The 22,174-nt window shown below is 44.9% G+C and overlaps 1 protein-coding gene across 1 annotated transcript; it reads right to left on the reverse strand.

The window, feature by feature from the left end:
• Positions 1 to 7,781: 7,781 nt before the first annotated feature.
• LOC127343705 (chorismate mutase 1, chloroplastic) lies at positions 7,782 to 10,656 on the reverse strand. Its single transcript, XM_051369896.2, has 6 exons — positions 10,366 to 10,656; positions 9,256 to 9,475; positions 9,087 to 9,173; positions 8,659 to 8,802; positions 8,340 to 8,432; positions 7,782 to 8,213 (listed from the first exon to the last, which is right to left on the reverse strand). Exons 1-6 carry the CDS (start codon positions 10,527 to 10,529, stop codon positions 7,977 to 7,979), a joined length of 945 nt encoding a protein of 314 aa, XP_051225856.1. The 5' UTR covers positions 10,530 to 10,656; the 3' UTR covers positions 7,782 to 7,976.
• Between the last annotated feature and the right edge of the window lie 11,518 nt (positions 10,657 to 22,174).

Consider the following 22,174-nt stretch of genomic DNA (forward strand, 5'->3'; position numbering starts at 1 on the left):
GGCTCAGCAGTTTTAATGATGCACTCGCAAGAAATAAGAGTTGAAGCAAAAGAGAGCATCAAAAAGCAAGTTCAAAACACATTTAAGTCTAACCCACTTCCTATGCATAGGAATCTTGTACTCGAATAAATTCATGAAGAACAAAGTGACAAGCATAAGAAGATAAAACGAGAGTAACTTCAAAATTTTAAGCATATAGAGAGGTGTTTTAGTACCATGCAAATTTCTACAACCATATTTTCCTCTCTCATAATAATTTTCAGTAGCTTCATGGATAAACTCAACAATATAACTATCACATGCAGCATGCTTTTCATGATCCATAAACATATAATTCTTATCAAGCTCAAAAATAGCGGGATTAAAACTTTCAAATCCACTTTTATCAATAATATAATAAGATGATTGATCAATCTCAAAAGATATGAGACTCATAGATAAAGTCAAGAACTCTCCAATCCCTTTTTCATTAGTAGTACAATTAATATTATCAAGTAACATAGGACCATCATCTAGAGACTTATCATAAACATTTGCCAAGCAGAACTCTTTAGTACCATGCATTTCGACATCAGGAACAAACAAAGCATTATCATAAGATTTATCAAAGTAGCATGGATTATCATAGATAATAGTAGCATAATTATTCTCACAAGTTTTACTCATAGGGAATATTTCAAGAGAATCCACAGGAACATAACATTAATCCTCTTTCGGTAAGCATGGAGGATAATCAAATAGTGTAAGAGATAAAGAGTTACTCTCATTAGAAGGCTGGCATGGGTAGCTAATCCATTCTTCCTCCTTTTGTTCATCACTCTCCTCTTCTTTTTCATCCAATGAGCTTTCAGGTTCATCAATTTCTTCTTCCACTGGTTCCTGCAAATTGTGAGTGCATTCTTGTGCATTAATGAGTCTCTCTTTATAATCAATGATATAAGGATTATCACTGTAACTTTCTATACAAAAATTAAGAATAGAAGAGACATAATCTTTAAGGTCCTTACAAACAACACAAGTTTCATAATTTTTAGCAATGAAGGATTCGATCTCAGAAGCCCCCATAAACATGACAAATTGTTCTACTTCTTCGAACCCAAAATGAATATAGCTATTCCAATTATAGTTCTTGATTAAAACTTCCTCACTAAAGCCACATTGAAATTTAAGATGTTTAGTATCCTGTTTAGAGCAACAGTTTATATCATGGCGTTTAAGCAAGATTTTAGCAATTGTATTCAGTTTTTCTATCACAGCACTCATAACTTTTCCCGTTCTTGATTCTCTATAATTATTATATAATTCAATAAGCTCCAAATACGTTGTAGGTTCTACCATAGCAACAGTTTTAATTTTTCGATTTTTCAAATTTTTATGGATTTTTGGGTATATGAGAAAAGTAAAACAAGACAAAAACAAACTGGACAAAAGTAAACTAAGCAAAATAATACTAGACAGAAATAAACTAAGCACAAATAAACTAGGCAAAAGTAAACTAAGCAAAACAAAACAAAATAAAACAGAGAGAGAGGTAGAGTGTACTCCCCAGGTGAACTTATGAGTAGAGCTATGCCTCCCCGGCAACGGCGCCAGAAAATAGTCTTGATAACCCACAAGTATAGGGGATCGCAACAGTCTTCGAGGGAAGTAAAACCCAAATTTATTGATTCGACACAAGGGGAGGTAAAGAATACTTATAAGCCTTAACAACTGAGTTGTCAATTCAGCTGCACCTGGAAAAGCACTAGTAACAGGGGTGATGTGAAAGCAGCAGTAATATGAGAGCAGTAGTAACAGTAACACAGCAGCAGTAATAGTAACACAGAGGCAATGGCACCAGAAAATAGTTGATACTACTTCCAATGTCATGTAGAACGAGTATATGATGATGAGAGATGGACCGGGGTTCCCAGCTATCTACACTAGTGGTAACTCTCCAATAACAAGTGTTGGGTGAACAAATTACAGTTGGGCAATTGATAGGATTGAAATAGCATTAAGACAGAACATCAAGATTATTAATCATGTAGGCATGTTTTCCATATATAGTCATACGTGCTCGCAATGAGAAACTTGTACAACATCTTTTGTCCTACCAGCCGGTGGCAGCCGGGCCTCTAGGGAATCTACTGGAAATTAAGGTACTCCTTTTAATAGAGCACCGGAGCAAAGCATTAACACTCCGTGAAAACATGTGATCCTCATATCTAAGCCTTCCCCTCCAGTTGTCCCAATTTCTGTCACTTTGGGACCTTTGGTTCCGGACATAGACATGTGCATACAACTTGTAGATACAATCTAAGCAATAAGTATAGAGCTTAAATCTAAGATCATGCCACTCGGGCCCTAGTGACAAGCATTAAACACAACAAGATTGCAGCAACAATAACTTCACAAACTTTATAGATAGACTAATCATAATGTAACAATCCATCAGATCCCGACAAACACAACACCGATTACATCAGATGAATCTCAATCATGTAAGGCAGCTCATGAGATCATTGTATTGAAGTACATGGAGGAGAGAATACCAACTAGCTACAGCTAGAACCCGTAGTCCATGGGGGAACTACTCACGGAGCATGATGGAGGCGGTGGTGTTGATGGAGATGGCTTCCGGGGGCACTTCCCCGTCCCGGCAGGGTGCCGGAACAGAGACTTCTATCCCCCGAATTGGAGTTTCGCGATGGTGGCGGCGCCCCTGGAGTCTTTCTGGAGTTTCGTCAATCCGTATCGCGTTTTTAGGTCGAAAGGGCTTATATAGGCGAAGAGACGGAGTCGGAGGGTGCCTGGGCCCCCCTCACAGTAGGCCGGCGCGGCCAGGCCTGGGGCTGCGCCGCCATGTTGTGTGGTGGCCCCCTGGCCCCTCTCCGACTCTCCTTCGGTGTTCTGGATGCTTCCGGGAAAAATAAGATGTTGGGTCTTCGTTTCGTCGAATTCCGAGAATATTGCCCGAACAGCCTTTCTGGAACCAAAAACAGCAGAAAACAGGAACTGGCACTTCGGCATCTTGTTAATAGGTTAGTTCCGGAAAATGCATAAAAACATTATAAAGTGCAAGCAAAACATGTAAGTATTGTCATAAAACAAGCATGGAACATCAGAAATTATAGGTACGTTGGAGACGTATCAGGACGCCATATCTACAACATATATTTGCAATAGTTTAGACTAATGTTTATGACAAATTGAGTTCAAATTTTAATTTAACAAAATTAAAAACTAGGTGAACTCCCACTCAAAACAATATCCCTCGAATTGTCTTAGTGATTACACGAACCAAATCCACCACACCAAGTCCGATCATCACGAGACAAGATGTAATTTCAATGGCGAACACTCAAAGTGTTCATCATATCAATCATATGATTCATGCTCTACCTTTCGGTATCATGTGTTCCGAGACCATGTCTGTACATGCTAGGCTCGTCAAGGCCACCTTAGTATCCGCATGTGCAAAACTGGCTTGCACCCGTTGTATGCACTTGTTGAGTCTATCACACCCGATCATCACGAGATGCTTCGAAACGACAAGTCTTGGCAACGGTGCTACTAAGGATGAACACTTTATTATCTTGATATTTTAGTGAGAGGGATCATCTTATAATGCTACCGTCGCGATCTAAGCAAAATTAGATGCATAAAGGATTAACATCACATGCAGTTCATATTTGATATGATATGGCCCTTTTGTCTTTGCGCCTTTGATCTTCATCTCCAAAGCACGGACATGATCTCCATCATGAATGGGCATGATCTCCATCATCGTCGGCGTAGCGTCAAGGTCAATGGCGCCGTCTTCATGATTGTTCTCCCATGTAGCAACTATTACAACTTCTTTGAAATACTACTCAACATGAAATTTAAAGACAACCATAAGGCTCCTGCCAGTTGCCACAATACAATAATGATCATCTCATACATATTCATCATAACATTATGGCCATATCACATCACCAAACCCTGCAAAAACAAGTTAGACGTCTCTAATTTGGTTTGCATATTTTACGTGGTTTAGGGTTTTCGAGTAAGATCTAATCTACCTACGAACATGAACCACAACGGTGATACTAGTGTTGTCAATAGAAGAGTAAATTGAATCTTCACTATAGTAGGAGAGACAGACACCCGCAAAGCCATTTATGCAATACAAGTTGCATGTCGAGCGTGGAGCAAATCTCATGAACGCGGTCATGTAAAGTTAGCCTGAGCCGCTTCATCCCACTATGCCACAAAGATGCAAAGTACTCAAACTAAAGACAACATAAGCATGAACGCCCACAAAACCATTGTGTTCTACTCGTGCAACCATCTATGCATAGACACGGCTCTGATACCACTGTAGGGATTCGTTGCATAGAAAACAAAAAAAATCCTACCGCGAGAACGCAATCCAAGCCAAGATGCAATCTAGAAGACGGGAGCAACGAGGAGATGATCAAGACTCACCCTTGAAGATTTCCAAAGCCTACAAGATGAGGCTCTTGTTGCTGCGGTAGACGATCACTTGCCGCTTGCAAAAGCGCGTAGAAGATCTTGATCGCGGTGCCACGATCGGGCAGCACCTCCGTACTCGGTCACACGTTCGGTGTTGATGAAGACGACGTCCTTCTCCCCGTTCCAGCGGGCAGCGGAAGTAGTAGCTCCTCCTTGAATCCGGCAGCACGACGGCGTGGTGGCGGTGGCGGTGGAGATCTCCTGCGGAGCTTCGCTAAGCGTGCGGGAGAGGTGGAGGAGAGAGGGGGCGGCTAGGGTTTGGGAGAGGGGGTGGCCGGCCTCAAGGGGTGCGGCCAGCTTGTGGCTTTGTGGTGGCTGGCCCCCTCCCCTTGTCCCTCATTATATAGGTGGAACACCCAAGAGTTGGTCTACAAGTCTTCGAATAAGACCCCAAACCAAAACCTTCCAAATGACATGAAACCTACCCAAGGTGGGATTCCCACTTGAGGTGGGACTCCCACCTTTCCTTGGGAGGGGGTGGCCGGCCACCTTAGGTGGAGTCCACCTGGGACTCCACCCCCTAGGGTTGGCCGGCCATGGGTGGTGGAGTCCCTCCGGGACTCCGCCTTCCAAAGTGATTTCTTCCGGACTTTTCTAGAACCTTCTAGAACTTTCCATAAATGCACCGGATCATTTTCAAACTTATAAAATGACTTCCTATATATGAATCTTATTCTCCGGACCATTCCGGAACTCCTCGTGATGTCCGGGATCCCATCCGAGACTTCGAACAATACTTCGAACTCCATTCCATATTCAAGTTCTACTATTACAACATCAAACCTTAAGTGTGTCACCCTACGGTTCGTGAACTATGTAGACATGGTTGAGAACTCTCTCCGACCAATAACCAATAGCGGGATCTGGAGATCCATAATGGCTCCCACATATTCAACGATGACTTAGTGATCGAATGAACCATTCACATACGATACCAATTCCCTTTGTCACGCGATATTTTACTTGTCCGGGGTTTGATCATCGGTATCTCTCTATACCTTGTTCAACCTCGTCTCCTGACAAGTACTCTTTACTCGTACCGTGGTATGTGGTCTCTTATGAACTTATTCATATGCTTGCAAGACATTAGACGATATTCTACCGAGAGGGCCCAGAGTATATCTATCCGTCATCGGGATGGACAAATCCCACTGTTGATCCATATGCCTCAACTCATACTTTCCGGATACTTAATCCCACCTTTATAACCACTCATTTACGCAGTGGCGTTTGATGTAATCAAAGTACCTTTCCAGTATAAGTGATTTACATGATCTCATGGTCGAAAGGACTAGGTAACTATGTATCGAAAGCTTATAGCAAATAACTTAATGACGTGATCTTATGCTACGCTTAATTGGGTGTGTCTATTACATCATTCATATAATTATATAACCTTATTATTAATAACATCCAATGTTCATGATTATGAAACTAATCATCTATTAATCAACAAGCTAGTTAAGAGGCTTACTAGGGACTCATTGTTGTTTACATAACACACATGTATCAATGTTTCGGTTAATACAATTATAGCATGGTATATAAACATTTATCATAAACATAAAGATATATAATAACCACTTTTATTATTGCCTCTTGGGCATATCTCCAACACTGTGTGGGGAGATGGTCGTCGCGGCCAGGTTGGCCGTCTCGAGAACTCGGGACAGGGGGCTCGGGCCCTCTCGAGCCCATCGCCTTCCGCTCCAGCACTGGTAGCCATGGGGGCTCTAAGTCGCCGATCTGTGGGAGGAGCCCTCTCCCTTCAGGTCCAATGCCCACGGGGCGGTGTAGGGGGTTCCAGTGACGGTGGTGCCTCCCTTTTCCTTTAAGTTCTTCAGGGCTCAGAGCTGGGATGCCGGGGCGGCGACCCTAGATGGTGTGTGGCGGCGTCGACCGGAAGGCGGGTGGAGCTTGATGGTGCTGGCTGGGCTTCTTGGTCATGAGGACGGCGAGGAGTCGGCTGAAGTCTTGTTGCGGCGATTACGTTTGCTTTCGTGGCGTCCCCATTGTTCTGCTTCTCTGCGCCTGATCTGGCTCGGATGGTTCTCGGACTGCCCGAGCTGCGTCCGCCTCTAGGTGGTTTCCGGGGGAAACCCTTGCCTGGTTGTTTACCAGTCACACCAGCAACGACGACGTTCGTCGTTGTTCTCCTTGTTGAAGGGCTGGTGAGGGAACTCTCCCACTCTCTTCCCCTGCATCCCGGGTGAAAACCTAGCGCCGCTTTGGGAGTAGGGTATAGAGCGGCCGACAGGGTGGTGTCGACGACGGCGGTGCGGTTCAGGCAGGGCGAAGACGGAGTCAGGAGGCGTGCTTCAGCAAGGTCATGTTTTTTTGGTGCCCAACCTCTTCTTTGTGTTGTGTTTGCTGGTGGGACGACACCCTCGAGCCTGGGTGGGGAGGAAAGGGTCCCTCCTTCGGCAGCAACACGGCGTGGTGGTCATTGGGCCGGTGCTTCACCCCTCTGACCTGGGATTCCTCCACTTCATTGGTTGTCCGCTTCTCCTTCTGTATGCGGCTTTTCTTCATGGCTTGGCAAGATGGTTCTTTGGTGGCGTTGCCGGATGGAGTTCGGCTCCATGTGCCTATCTGCAGCTTCCTTCACCACAGAGGTCTCGCAGGCATGGGGCGCAGGTTAATTCCTGCCCATCGACCAAGTCTGCACTGGGTTTGCAGGGGCAACCTAGGACCTGTTGCTGCTGTTCGGCCCTACGTGCGGCTCCCGGAGTTTGTAGTTCCTCTAGGGATTTGTCTTTCTTTTATCCTTGCTCAAGTTTGAGTTGTATGCACCGTTGTATCTTAGCCGGTTGAGGGATTTATTAATTTGAAGTCCGGTTGTCGAAGCCTTTTATCTAAAAAAAAAACATTGAATCTAGGGCGCAATTCTACACATATCATTGTGGTAAAGAGTTTGAAGAGAGATTCTATTCCTCCTTCATATGAGGTACATAATGTGCACATGGCTAGAGAGCATCACATTTTGCACATCACCTTATTGTCTGGACATTGCTTTTGGAAAACCTTTCTCTCAGAGTGTTGTCAACGATGGTGGCAGATGTTGCCCGTGGCTGCATTTCGTTTCGGCATGACATATCATGTCATGTCCTTTGTTGTTCTTTGATTTTTGAATGTCTTGATTAGATGTTAACATTGTGTTGTTACATAGGCCAGGTGTACTTTCTATCAGCTTGGTACCAACATATTGGAAAAATGCTAGTAGCAAAACAGCACACATTGCCTAAGGCCATGAGATTCTAAGCTGTGCAAACACCAAGCAATTGAATCATATGCCACGACACCACCACATGATGATTCCTTTTGCTATTGTGATACAAAATATGGAGATACAATTAACACATTATAAATATATGCTCTTCCAGCGAGTCCCAAAATGAATATGCCTATGGCTGTCTTGTGCCTAGTTATTGATGCCCGGAAAGCGAACGGAGTAGGCAGTGCACAGTAGTGAACGCTCAGTCCAACCTCCTTAGCAGGTATGCTACCTGGACGTCCTTGGTTAGCGGCATAATCCTGTTGCTGTACAGTCCAGCGACCAAGCTGGGTCTGATCTTGTAGACAGGTGGCAAGCCCTTGGCTTCCGCTCCTATATTCACCTCTTGCCCAAATATTTTGGCCTTGGTTTCCACCCTATGTTCAATTGCACGCTCAACCGTCTCGTAGGTGAGGAGCTGCATTAGCCGATCACCGTCCTGAAATGCCCACCCCAAAAATTAGTCGTTCCCACAATGGGATCAAATTGTCATGGTCTGTCAGAAACTCTAAGCGTCAAAAAATGTATGACAGTGTAACCCCTCTCAAAGCATAAGAGAACAGACCTGATCAATTATTGCAGGCATGTAATCATCGGGGGACTCTTGAAACTTGGCCTCTGCCACAAACTTACCATAGTGGATTCTTTTAGAGAGTGCCTGGAAGAGAACAATGGTGGAAAGACGGATGAGAAAAGTGTATTCACTGAAATGCCTGGTTGCAGAAACCACTACATCAACCCAATCTGTACAAAAAATGACATCTAACAAAAAAATCTTGCAAACAATGGTAATGGCATGACATATTCTTAGTGAATGAAAGTTGTGGCATATTAAAAGTGATTTACAATGATTAGCTGTCTGAGGTATTAATCTAGTGTAGTACCTGCAAGCAGGTGGTGTCACAAAGAGCACTGGATCCAGAATTGCCGTCAGTTCCTTCTTTCACTAGTCTTGGAAGAACTTCATCAAAATACATTTTCCAAATCTCTTTGTTGATATTAATGGAATCAGCAATGGGATGCAGAACCTATGCAAATGAGAAGGACAACATAAGAATCCATCCAAAATTGTATCAACAAGAACGGTACATACTAGAGATGTGATCCTTTCAGTGGATGATTATATTCCACATTCAATATAATAGATGTTGGCTCCAGATGGATTGTCAAAAACATGAACAAGCTTGATAGAAGTTACAGAGCTCCTATTGTCCGAAGAAGTTGAAATGAATGCTAACATGGAAAGCCGAAGCATAGTACAAGACTACAAGTGAAGCATTTGACATCCAAGAAAGCTTGAAATGTGAATTACCGCTGGATACTCGATAGGCGGCAAAAGTGGCTCAGGTAGATCTTCCGGGAAGAATGGGTGCTCATCTGGGCTCTTGTATCTCCCAACCTACACACAAAATATCAGCATATGCTTTTTTTTTTCTGGAATATCATGCTCAGTTGCATTTGTAATTGCAAGCGTGCTCCACCTTTGCATGTAGCTTCTCAGTTTCTCTAACCATGAATTCGACCAAAGAGCCCCCGAATCCATCCACATGGAAAGAATGGCTATCATATGTATCAGCATTGTAACAGTACTGTGCTCTCTCCAGAAGACCGAATATGATGCTGTCTTCTAGTCTAATCAAAGTGTTTCTGATACTGTCCAAGGTCAATATTTCACTCTGATCTACCCTCTGCTTCTCCGCCCTGGAAAAAGTATACGGGTAAGAAAAGCAATCAGTTCCTTAAGGTCTAACAAAGAACTTTTTTTGTGTGTGCAGAAGCACCATAGAAGCTTAACCAGGTTAATCTATCCACAGTGCTATAAGTCAATGTCAACACCCTGGTCAGGGTTGCACATACGTTTGTAGCAAGTTTCAACAGAGTTAGGTGAGCCTTAGCCACTAAGACATTTGGTCAAAGTAAGCAATTCACTGCTTATTGGACTTTCAGCGTGAACACTGAAGATCTCAGGTCAAGGCTCCATGATATAATACTTTGGTGGAAGTAACGCAAGAGGCTGCAATAAGAATCTTCTTAATGGAAAGGCAGAGCTTCTGTGCCGGTTGCAAACTTGCAATAACAAAAAAGAAGAAATATAATAATCCTTACAAGGCCACAATCCATGGCGTGGTACACGTGATAAGCTATCTCAAACAAACAAACAAACAAAAAGGCTAGAATCAAGTTAAGAGGCTGTCAGTGAAACAGAAGGCACGGCATAATTAAGTCCCTCTTGTTAGGAGATCTCGAGTCAAACCAGACGACTTCCCAAACAGCTAGGGGATCAACTCAATCATCAACTTGATATCAAGCAAAATCAAGCTCGAACATTTGATAGCTAAAGTCATGCATACATTTAGCAACTTGATTCGCATAGCAACCAATAGATTCTACATCACTCGTTTTAAAAAAAAATCTGCATCACCAACCCCCGCCCAATAAGGTAAGGTACCATACATCCCAATCGATCGATGATGTGCTCATGAATGAACTAGAGCAGAAAGTATGCGAGAACCAGCACCATGCACCTGGCACGCAAGCGAGCATAGGGAACGGGGAATCGGTACAGCGAGAACAGGGGAAGCCGTCCATACCTGGCCACGGGGGTGACGGAGTTGTTGGTGGCGGCGAGCAGCGCCCGCCGCGGCGGCGCCTTCCTCCCGGCCGACCCGAAGGCGACGCCGGTCGGGCCCTGCCGGGGGGTGCCGTGCCGGGCCGCGGGCAGCGCCGCCGTCCTGGATACAGCCTTGAGCTCCATGGCTGGCCGGCCCCGGTATGAGCGACCTAGAAAGTGGAATTGGGATCTCCGGATTGGGATTTCAGAAAAGAAGACGTGCCGGGCTGGAAGGAGAGGAGCAGGGGCAGGAGCAGGAGGTGTTGGGGGCGGAGGTGGTAGGTAGAAGGTGACGGTAGGAGGGGGCGGGGGAGAGGGCGGGAGGTGAGGTGAGGAAGGGGACGGGAGGGAGGGAGACCCCCTCCGGCGCGGTAGGTTGGGTCGGGTCGGATGGCACCTCGGGTTTTGGCGGAGCTGACATAGCGCGGGGTTGGTCGCGCATTGCGCATGTTTGGTGAGGACTCTATTTTGCAGCACATGATTGGGTGGTTCTATTTTTCACATTTCCAACGGGTGCCCAATCTCTATATTTTGCCCAAAGAATTTTAGGGCAGCCCAATATTTTGCGCTAAGGTGATGCAATTTTTTGGTCGGCTGTCCTATTTTTTTTTAGCCCGGGCAGCCCTAGTTTAAATTGAATGTATATACTCACTCCGTTCATAAAAAGATGCCAAAGATTTTTGTCCAAATTTAAATGTATCTATAGTGTCAACAAACTTTCTGGTGGTCAGAGGTAGTACATGTTTTGTTTCAATATGTATGCAATTGTGTATTAACAAAAACATTGTGTGCCCTATTCTGCATCATCTTGTGCGAATGTTGGTGCCCTATAAGTGCTATTTGGTTGGAAAACGATTTGTTTCCTTCGGAAGTATGCGTCTCTCGCTGCCACCGCATGCAAGTCCTACCGACGCCGGAGCTGCGAGGGATCATGGTCGGCCCTGCAAAGGCCTACCGTTTGAGCTGCGAAGGGCCACCGCATATGCTGCAAGGCCCTCCGGCGGAGCTACATGAAGCAGGAGGTGGTGCTCCCGGTGGTGGACGGCGGATGTTGATTCTACCATACGTGTGTTGCGGTGCTACCAGGGGAGGGCGATGGTGCTACAACTAGCGGCCATCGGCGGTTGGCGGTGCTACCGGTGGTGGCTAGTGAGTTCTCGTCGTACCTTCGCTCGACGGTGTGGGCATGGTGGTGCTACAAGGAGATGAAGCCTAAAGGCGGTTCTTCCAGCTCATGGGTGATGGTGCTGCAAGGAGGGGCGGATGAACTGTCGGCCGGAGTTGGCATGGCGTTGGTGGATGCGGGCGATGCTAGGTGGGGGGCAGCTGTATGGAGACCGGGGACGTCATTTGTGGGTGAGAGAGATGAGAAGAAAGGAAAAGGGGAGGATGACGAAGCGGTGTGGATCACGGACGTCCTCGTCTCTTTTTTAAAACCATGGTAAAAAAGACACATGTCAAGTTGACGATCCGGAGGTCGATTCTCCAAAGGATTATCAGCAGTGTCCTATTTGGTTCCCGATATGGTGCCTTCGGAAGAAACTTGCTGCCCATAAGGGTAGTTGCACACCCCTTCCGCACTTGAGACATGTCATATGAGAGGGAACCTAGATTGTGATCTTGTTCCTTATCCCCTTTACGCTCCATCCAAGCATGCGACCAATTTCGTGCGGGCTAGGCAGTTGGTTGAGAGGTCGAGCATGTGGGGGCATTAGCGGAGAGCCCCACCCCCATTCGTTGTTTCTCTCTCGGCCGGGTGGAGTTGACTTTCGGTGTCCATCGCTTGAGCATTCCGGTCTCACAATGTACCTGCCTCGATTCCGGGATTGGCTCATGGCTCTTTTTGGCTCCTCCTCGTCAAGGGTCCTTCTAAACGGCATTCCCGGGAACCCCATCAAGCACGGCCGTGGGTTACGGCAAGGAGACCCACTTTCTCCTCTTCTCTTTGACATTGCCATAGACCCACTCCAGCGCATTCTTCAAGTAGCTACCGACATTGGCCTCCTTAGCCGCCTTCCCGGGCGAGGTGCTAGATTCCGGACCTCCCTCTACGCCGATGATGCGGCCATCTTCATGGCTCCTATTCAAGAGGAGATCTCCTATCTTGCGCAAATCTTGGGTAACTTTGGCATGGTCACCGGCCTCTTGACAAACTTCGAAAAAAGCCTTGTCGCCCCAATTAGATGCAATGATATCAACCTCGCTCAGGTTCTCAATGGGCTTTCGGCCACTACAACATCATTCCCTTTGAAGTACCTTAGCCTTCCTCTTGGGGTGCGAAGGCTCAAGAGGGAGACCGGGGACGTCGTTTGTGGGTGAGAGAGATGAGGAGAAAGGAAAAGGGGAGGATGACGAAGCAGTGTGGACCACTGCCATCCTCATCTCTTTTTTAAAACCATGGTAAAAAAGACACATGCCAAGTTGTCGATCCGGAGGTCGATTCTCCGAAGGATTATCAACATTGTCCTATTTGGTTCCCGATATGGTGCCTTCGGAAGAAACTTGCTACCCATAAGGGTAGTTGTGCACCCCTTTCGCACCTGAGACCTGTCTACTTGGTCAAACAACATTAACGCCTCCAAACAATCTTAATGTAGTAAGAAGCGATTAATTAACATGTGAGAGAGAACCTAGACTGTGATCTCGTTCCTTATCCCCTTTACGCTCCATCCAAGCATGCGACCAATTCCACGCGGGCTAGGCAGTTGGGTGAGAGGTCGAGCATGTGGGGGCATTAGCGGAGAGCCCCACTCCTGTTCGTTGATTCTCTCTCGGCCAGGTGGAGTTGACTTTCGGTGTCCATCAGTTGAGCATCCCGATCTCACGATGTACGTATTGGTGAGCTGGTTTTCCTACGCAAACAATAATGGGTTTAACCTGGATCAACAACAGGCTATTGTAGTACTAATAGTGACAAGTACCTCCCAGTATGTATCATCTCTTACGAGCTTTGCAGAATTGTATTCACTCTACCCCGTGGCCACGTTGTCAATGCGGCCATGTTCACACCCAAAGGGGTTTAGAAATAGCTATTCTATGCGTTGCTAGAGTAACGATATTTGATAATGGTTTATAACTACTATTACTAGAACTGGAAGTAAACTAATGCAGAGGTTAATACTAATTATATAAAAGGATGAATGCAATGAGAGGTTAGGTGTGGAGAGATTTAGTTCATGATAATAGTGAATGTGCCAAATGGAATACGTGGGATGAGTGAATTGTGTAATTCTTCATACAAATATGCAAGTAGGCAAGCAACCCATAATTAGTTGGACTTCGTAGACAGTTTTCATCTAACAACCATGATTCTACAGTTCATAGCTCAACAACCATGGCTAGCATCGTGATTAAGGTTGTGAGACCGAATCAAGGCCTTAAGATCTATGGTTCCTCGTTATTCCTCGGGTAATACTAGCCCCCCTTTGATATATGCGTTGTCACTAGGAGGTCACCGGTTTACTAATAAACAAGTTCTTATCTATGAAGTTCTTAACATCATGTTGCCTGGATCCTTATTAATAGACAACAAGCATTACACACACATAGATAGTCATTCTTGCACATCATAATAATAATCACAATCACAAATAGATGTAATAGTGTAGGTGCATCATGTCTCACCAATCACTTAAATCCCCCACACCTAAGGGGTTCAAGCCATGATACAACCCATCAAGGAGACCTTGATGGGGGAGGAGGAAGGAGCGATGGCGATGGAGATGGTGATGGGCGTCGGCAACACATAGGACGCACCCCCGGTGGGGGCTCCTCCCGGTCTTCCTTCAAGGTTGAGGTCTTCGCTATGGTGGAGATCTAGATCTGATGAAGGTGTGATGGTGGTAGGGCTTCGCTATGGATGTGGTGGTGTGTGGCTTCTCCCTTGGCTCCTCCCCTCTTTATATAGGCCTATCAAGGCCCCTTGGACCTCCCAATACAGTCCATATGACTTGGGGGAATCCTAGGTGTAAGGGTATTTTACCCTTAACCATTATTTTGGTTAACAATGACACCGATGCTAGTGTGTGAACTAATATTATCTTTAAGTATATACACAGGTTTTAGTCCACATATGAGAATGCAAGGCGGCAAGAAAGGTTTTTCAGTCGGACACAAGGATGCGAGGTGAAGAGTGACCCCCCCAATTGTTGTTCTCAACTAATGATGGTGTATTGACCGTTTGTCTCTAAAGAAGTGCTTGCCAAAGCCACATATACACATATTCTGCACACCAAAAATGCTGAGAGGAAGAAGTGCTGAGAAGACGAAGACATTCTGAAGCTCCAGGAAAAATCGGCAGCCAGCCCGGTACACCGGGTGCTGCTACCGGAAAAGTCGGTAGCCAGCCCGGTACACCGGGTGCTGCTACCGGACTGACAGGGGAAGCCGAAGCCAGGAGATTCCGGCAGCCAGCCCGGTACACCGGGTGCTGCTACCGGAAGTGTCGGTAGCCAGCTCGGTACACCAGGTGCTGCTACCAGACTGACAGAAGAAGCCGAAGCCAAGGGAACCCGGCAGGCAGCCCAGTACGTCGGGTGCTGCTACCGGGCAATCCGGTACGTGGCCCGGTACTACCGGGTTGCTCGAGTCTGAAGTGAAAAACGGCTACTTTTCCGGGACGACTATATAAGCCCCTTCTTCTTCCTTGAAGGGGTAAGGTGACAAGGGATTAACTTGTCAATGCCTACAGATTGTAGACTAGGGTTTAGTTGGAAGTAGAGGGCAAGTAGATCTCGAAGGTTCAGCCGGAAAACTACTCGACTACTAGAAAACTAGGGTTGCATTGACAATAGAATCGATCCTTTCTTTGTCCCTCAACTCCCCCTTATATAGGAGGCGGAGCCAAGGGTTTCGTGATACACAAGTTACAGAGTTCGGGAGACTATTTGAGTTCGTCCCGTAATAGCTACAAGTCAATATTCCTAATACAATTCTATCTTTCCAAACTATCTCCTGACTGGGCTTCGGGGCTTCATAATCTTCGGGTCGTGGGCCTTCAGTAAAACCCCGGGTACCATCTTTGGTAGGCCCATTGAGGATGCCTATGTCAGTAGCCCCCGAGATTTTGTTTGAATCGGAGAATTAGGGAAAATCTCCAACTTTACAATTACCATATAACTTCTTCAAATCAACACATAACTTTAATAAAACAATCATATATTGTACATGGACAATGGTAACTGGGGCTGGTTCATCGGATGCATCAGGTACCAGTTAACTGCTCTTGTGGCAATTCACCAAAACCTACTTCAAGATCACGTCCCTGGACATGATCTCGGGATACTGGTGTAATTCGACATGCGCCGCTTAAGGTCTTACCAGATGCCGAATTCCAGTCATATTTTATCGGGTACCTAACGCGTCCGTTAGGATTTTTCTTCGTATCTGTTGATACGGAAATAGTAGCAAAGCGCCGTCAGAGACGGTGCCACGCCGCACAGGACGGATCCCGGGGACTTACCTTCGCAAAGTATCGCGGCATTCAGAGATTAATCTGCGACTAATGCGCTCTGAGAATGTATTGTCGAGTGCTTTTTCGGCTGCTGGAATAGCACATTTATTCGAGTCACAGGATGACTTGTATATTTTTATCTTGCCCTCCTGATGGGAGTATATGAAGAGTTATTTATATAACTCGAAATATGCTCACCATGCCTTTTATAATTTCATCGAGCACGCGAACAGCGTTCCCGATGGGAGTAGCCCCCGAGGCTACAGCCAAGTGCTTGTAATTGGTTGTAGGCTCACCACTTTAACATCTTTTTGTAGGGATTCGTTGCATAGAAAACAAAAAATTTCCTACCGCGAACACGCAATCCAAGCCAAGATGCAATCTAGAAGACGGTAGCAACGAGGGGATTATCGAGTCTCACCCTTGAAGAGATTCCAAAGCCTACAAGATGAGGCTCTTGTTGCTGCGGTAGACGTTCACTTGCTGCTTGCAAAAGCGCGTAGAAGATCTTGATCACGGCGCCACGAACGGGCAGCACCTCCGTACTCGGTCACACGTTCGGTTGTTGATGAAGACGACGTCCACCTCCCTGTTCCAGCGGGCAGCGGAAGTAGTAGCTCCTCTTGAATCCGACAGCACGACGGCGTGGTGTCGGTGGTGGTGGAGAATCCCGGCGGAGCTTCGCTAAGCGTGCGGGGAAGAAGGAGTAGTGGGGTGGCTAGGGTTTGGGGAGAGGGGGGCGCCGGCCATCTAGGTGGTGCGGCCACCTTGTGTTGTTTGGGGTGGCCGGCCGCCTCCCCTTGGCCCTCATTATATAGGTGGAACACCCAAGAGTTGGTCTACAAGTCTTCGAATAAGACCCCAAACCAAAACCTTCCATATCACATGACACCTACCCAAGCTAGGACTCCCACTAGAGGTGGGATTCCCACCCTTCCTTGGGAGGGGGTGGCCGGCCCCCTTAGGGGAGTCCACTTGGGACTCCTCCCCTCTTAGGGTTGGCAGGCCATGGTGGTGGAGTCCCTTTGGGACTCCGCCTTCCAAAGTGGTTTCTTCCGGACTTTTCTAGAACCTTCTAGAACCTTCCATAGAACCTTCCGGATCATTTTAAATCTTATAAAATGACTTCCTATATATGAATCTTATTCTCCGGACCATTCCGGAACTCCTCGTGATGTCCGGGATCTCATCCGGGACTCCGAACAAATATTCGAACTCCATTCCATATTCAAGTTCTACCATTTCAACATCCAACCTTAAGTGTGTCACCCTACGGTTCGCGAACTATGCGGACATGGTTGAGTACTCACTCCGACCAATAACCAATAGCGGGATCTGGAGATCCATAATGGCTCCCACATATTCAACGGTGACTTTAGTGATCGAATGAACCATTCACATACGATACCAATTCCCTTTGTCACGCGATATTTTACTTGTCCGAGGTTTGATCATCGGTATCACTCTATACCTTGTTCAACCTCATCTCCTGACAAGTACTCTTTACTCGTACCGTGGTATGTGGTCTCTTATGAACTTATTCATATGCTTGCAAGACACTAGACGACATTCCACCGAGAGGGCCCAGAGTATATCTATCCGTCATCGGGATGGACAAATCCCACTGTTGATCCATATGCCTCAACTCATACTTTCCGGATACTTAATCCCACCTTTATAACCACCCATTTACGCAGTGGCATTTGATGTAATCAAAGTACCTTTCCGGTATAAGCGATTTATATGATCTCATGGTCATAAGGACTAGGTAACTATGTATCGAAAGCTTATAGCAAATAACTTAATGACGTGATCTTATGCTACGCTTAATTGGGTGTGTCCATTACATCATTCATACAATGATATAACCTTGTTATTAATAACATCCAATGTTCATGATTATGAAACTAATCATCCATTAATCAACAAGCTAGTTAAGAGGCATACTAGGGACTCTTTGTTGTTTACATATCACACATGTATCAATGTTTCGGTTAATACAATTATAGCATGGTATATAAACATTTATCATAAACATAAAGATATATAATAACCACTTTTAGTATTGCCTCTTGGGCATATCTCCTTCAGTCTCCCACTTGCACTAGAGTCAATAATCTAGATTACATTGTAATGTACCTAACACCCATGGCATTCTGGTGTTGGTCATGCTTTGCCCTAGGGAGAGCTTTAGTCAACGGATCTGCTACATTCAGATCAGTGTGTACTTTGCAAATCTTTACTTTTCCATCTTCGATGTACTCGTGAATCGAGTGGTAACGCAGCTTGATATGCTTCAGCCTCTTGTGTGACCTTGGTTCTTGTGCATTGGCGATGGCACCCATGTTGTCACAGTATATGACTAGTGGGTCCAATGCACTAGGAACCACACCGAGCTCTACAATGAACCTCTTCATCCATACCGCTTCTGATGAAGCCTCTGAAGCCGCTATGTACTACGATTCTGTTGACTACTTCGCCACCGTGCACCGCTTCGAGCTTGCCCGACTTACTGCAGCACCATTCAATATAAACACGTACCCGGTGTGTGACTTAGAGTCATCAGGATCAGTGTTCCAACTTGCATCGGTGTAACCGCTTACAACGAGCTCTTGGTCACCTCCATAACAAAGAAACATATCTTTAGTTCTTTTCAAGTACTTCAGGATATTCTTGACCGCTGTCCAGTGTTCCATTCCTGGATCACTTTGATATCTGCTAGTCAAACTAACAGCATGTGCTATATCGGTCTAGTACATAGCATGGCATACATGATAGATCCTACTGCCGAGGCATAGGGGATATTACTCATCCTTTCTCTTTCTTCTGCCGTAGCCGGTCCTTGAGTCTTACTCAAGACCTTGCACAATAACATAGGTAAGAACCCTTTCTTACTTTCGTCCATTCTAAACTTCTTTAGAATCTTGTCCAGGTATGTACTCTGTGATAGCCCTATTAGACGTCTTGATCTATCTCTATAAATCTTGATGCCTAATATATACGATGCTTCACCAAGGTCTTTCATTGAAAAACTATTATTCAAATAACCTTTTACACTGCTTAATAGTTCTATATCATTACCAATCAATAATATGTCATCTACATATAATATCAGGAATGCTACAGAGCTCCCACTCACTTTCTTGTAAATACAGGCCTCTCCATGACACTGTATAAACCCGAAGTCTTTGATCACCTTATCAAAGCGTCGGTTCCAACTTCTTGATGCTTGCTTCAGTCCATAGATTGAACGCTGAAGTTTGCATACTTTGTCAGCATTTTTAGGATCGACAAAACCTTTGGGTTGTACCATATACAACTCTTCCTCAATGTCTCCATTAAGGAACGCCGTTTTGACATCCATCTGCCAAATCTCATAATCGAAAAATGCAGCTATTGCTATCAAAATCCTCACAGATTTTAGCTTCGCTACAGGTGAGAAAGTCTCATCGTAGTCAACTCCTCGAATTTGTCGGAAACCCTTTGCGATAAGTCGAGCTTTATAGACAGTAATATTACCATCAACATCTGTTTTTCTCTTGAAGATCCATTTATTCTCGACAGCCTTGCGGCTATCAGGTAAGTCTACCAAAGTCCATACTTTGTTATCATACATGGATCCCATTTCGGATTTCATGGCTTCTTGCCATTTGTTGGAATCTAGGCTCATCATCGCTTCTTCATACGTCGCAGGGTCCTCATCATTGTTGTCCACAATCATGACATTTAGACAAGGATCATACCAATCAGGAGTGGCACGTTCCCTTGTCGATCTGCGAGGTTCAGTAGTTTCCTCGTTCGAAGTTTCATGATCATTATCATTAGCTTCCTCTGTTGCCAGTGTAGGCGGCACAGGAACAGTTTCCGATACTGCGCTACTCTGATCAACGAGTAAAGATTCATCAATCTCATCGAGTTCTACTTTTCTTCCAGTCACTTCTTTAGTGAGAAATTCTTTCTCAAGAAAGGTTCCGTTCTTAGCAACAAAGATTTTGCCTTCGGATCTGTGATAGAAAGTGTACCCTATAGTTTCCTTAGGGTATCCTATGAAGACGCATTTCTCCGCTTTGGGTTCTAGCTTGTCCGGTTGTAACTTCTTTACATAGGCTTCGCAACCCCAAACTTTAAGGAACGACAGCTTAGGTTTCTTATTAAACCATAATTCATACGGTGTCGTTTCTACGGATTTTGATGGTGCTCTATTTAAAGTGAATGCGGCTATCTCTAATGCATAACTCCAAAATGATAACGGCAAATCAGTAAGAGACATCATAGAACGAACCATATCTAAGAGAGTTCGATTACGACGTTCGGACACACCGTTTCGTTGTGGTGTTCCCGGCGGTGTCAATTGTGAAAGTATTCCGCATTTCTTTAAATGCATGCCAAACTCATAACTCAGATATTCACCTCCACGATCAGATCGTAGAAATTTAATCTTCTTGTTACGTTGATTTTCTACTTCACTTTGAAATTCCTTAAACTTCTCGAAAGTTTCGGATTTATGTTTCATGAAATAGATATACCCATATCTACTCAGATCATCTGTGAAGGTTAGAACATAACGATAACCACCGCGCGATGCTACGCTCATTGGTCCGCACACATCGGTATGTATGATTTCCAATAAGTCAGTAGCTCGCTCCATCATACCAGAAAATGGAGTCTTAGTCATTTTTCCCATTAGACATGCTTCGCATATATCAAGTGACTCAAAGTCAAGTGATTCAAGTAATCCATCGGTATGGAGTTTCTTCATGCGTTTCACTCCAATATGACCAAGACGACAGTGCCACATATAAGTAGAATTATCATTCAATTTAATTCGTTTAGCATCAATGTTATGTATATGCGTATCACTACTATCGAGATCTAATATAAATAAGCCATTCTTTTCAGGTGCTCGACCATAAAAGATATTATTCATAAAAATAGAACAACCATTATTCTCAGACTTGAATGAATAACCGTCTTGCATTAAACAAGATACAAATATAATGTTCATGCTCAACGCGGGTACAAAATAACAATTATTTAGGCTTAAAACTAATCCCGAAGGTAGATGTAGAGGAAGTGTGCTGACAGCGATCATATCGACTTTGGATCCGTTTCCAACGCGCATCGTCACTTCATCTTTCAGTAGTCTTCATTTATTATTTAGTTCCTGTTTCGAGTTACAAATATGAGCAACCGAACCAGTATCAAATACCCAGGTACTAGAACGAGAAACAGTGAGATAAACATCTATAACATGTATATCAGATATACCTTCTTTCTTCTTCTTGACAAGGCCGCTCTTCAGATCAGCCAGATACTTGGAGAAATTACGCTTCCAGTGTCCCTTCTCCTTGCAGTAATAGCACTCAGCATCAGGCTTAGGGCCGTTCTTAGGTTTCATAGGAGGCGTGGCAGCTTTCTTGCCACCCTTCTTGAATTTTCCCTTAGACTTGCCCTGTTTCTTGAAACTGGTGGTCTTGTTGACCATCAACACTTGGTGCTCTTTCTTGATCTCAATCTCAGCAGCTTTTAGCATGCCAAAGAGTTCAGGTAACTCCTTGTTCATGTTCTGCATATTGTAGTTCATCACAAAGTTCTTGTAACTTGGTGGCAGTGATTGAAGGACACGATTAATCCCCAGTCTATTAGGAATCACTATTCCCAAGTCACTGAGTTTCTTCGCATGCCCGGTCATAACGAGCATGTGCTCACTAACGGAGCTGCCTTCTTCCATCATACAACTGAAGAAGTGTTTCTATGCTTCATAGCATTCCACGGCCGCATGAGTCTCAAATATAGCTTTCAGCTCATTGACCAACTCATGAGGATCGTGGTGCTCAAAACGTTTTTGAAGATCGGCTTCCAGACTGCACAGGAGGGCACACTGAACTTGAGAGTACCGAGTTTTCCGAGTTGCGTAAACATTCTTTACTTCATCGGTTTCAGTTTCTGCAGGAGGGTCACCTAGCGGTGCATCAAGCACAAATTGCATATTTCCGCCAGCGAGGAAGATCCTCACATGACGGAACCAGTCGGTGAAGTTGCTACTGTTGCTCTTAAGCTTTTCTTTCTCTAGGAACTGGTTAAAATTGATTGGGGACGCCATCTCTACAACATATATTTGCAAAAGTTTAGACTAAGTTTATGACAAATTGAGTTCAAATTTTAATTCAACATAATTAAAAATCTAGGTGAACTCCCACTCAAAACAATATCCCTCGCATTGTCTTAGTGATCACACGAACCAAATCCACCACACCTAAATCCGATCATCACGAGACAAGGTGTAATTTCAATGGCGAACACTCAAAGTGTTCATCATATCAACCATATGATTCAT

The sequence above is a fragment of the Lolium perenne genome, chromosome 3, assembly GCF_019359855.2.
Source record: "Lolium perenne isolate Kyuss_39 chromosome 3, Kyuss_2.0, whole genome shotgun sequence".
NCBI lineage: Eukaryota > Viridiplantae > Streptophyta > Magnoliopsida > Poales > Poaceae > Lolium > Lolium perenne.

What these genes read in the sequence shown, in the direction of transcription:
- LOC127343705 (XM_051369896.2), bottom strand. Translation starts at nt 10,529, where the DNA reads ATGGAGCTCAAGGCTGTATCCAGGACGGCGGCGCTGCCCGCGGCCCGG. An exon ending in TCCGTCACCCCCGTGGCCAG is followed by an intron (nt 9,476 to 10,365) that starts GTATGGACGGCT and finishes TACTTTTTCCAG; the next exon opens with GGCGGAGAAGCAGAGGGTAG. An exon ending in GTGACACCACCTGCTTGCAG is followed by an intron (nt 8,433 to 8,658) that starts GTACTACACTAG and finishes GTTCTCTTCCAG; the next exon opens with GCACTCTCTAAAAGAATCCA.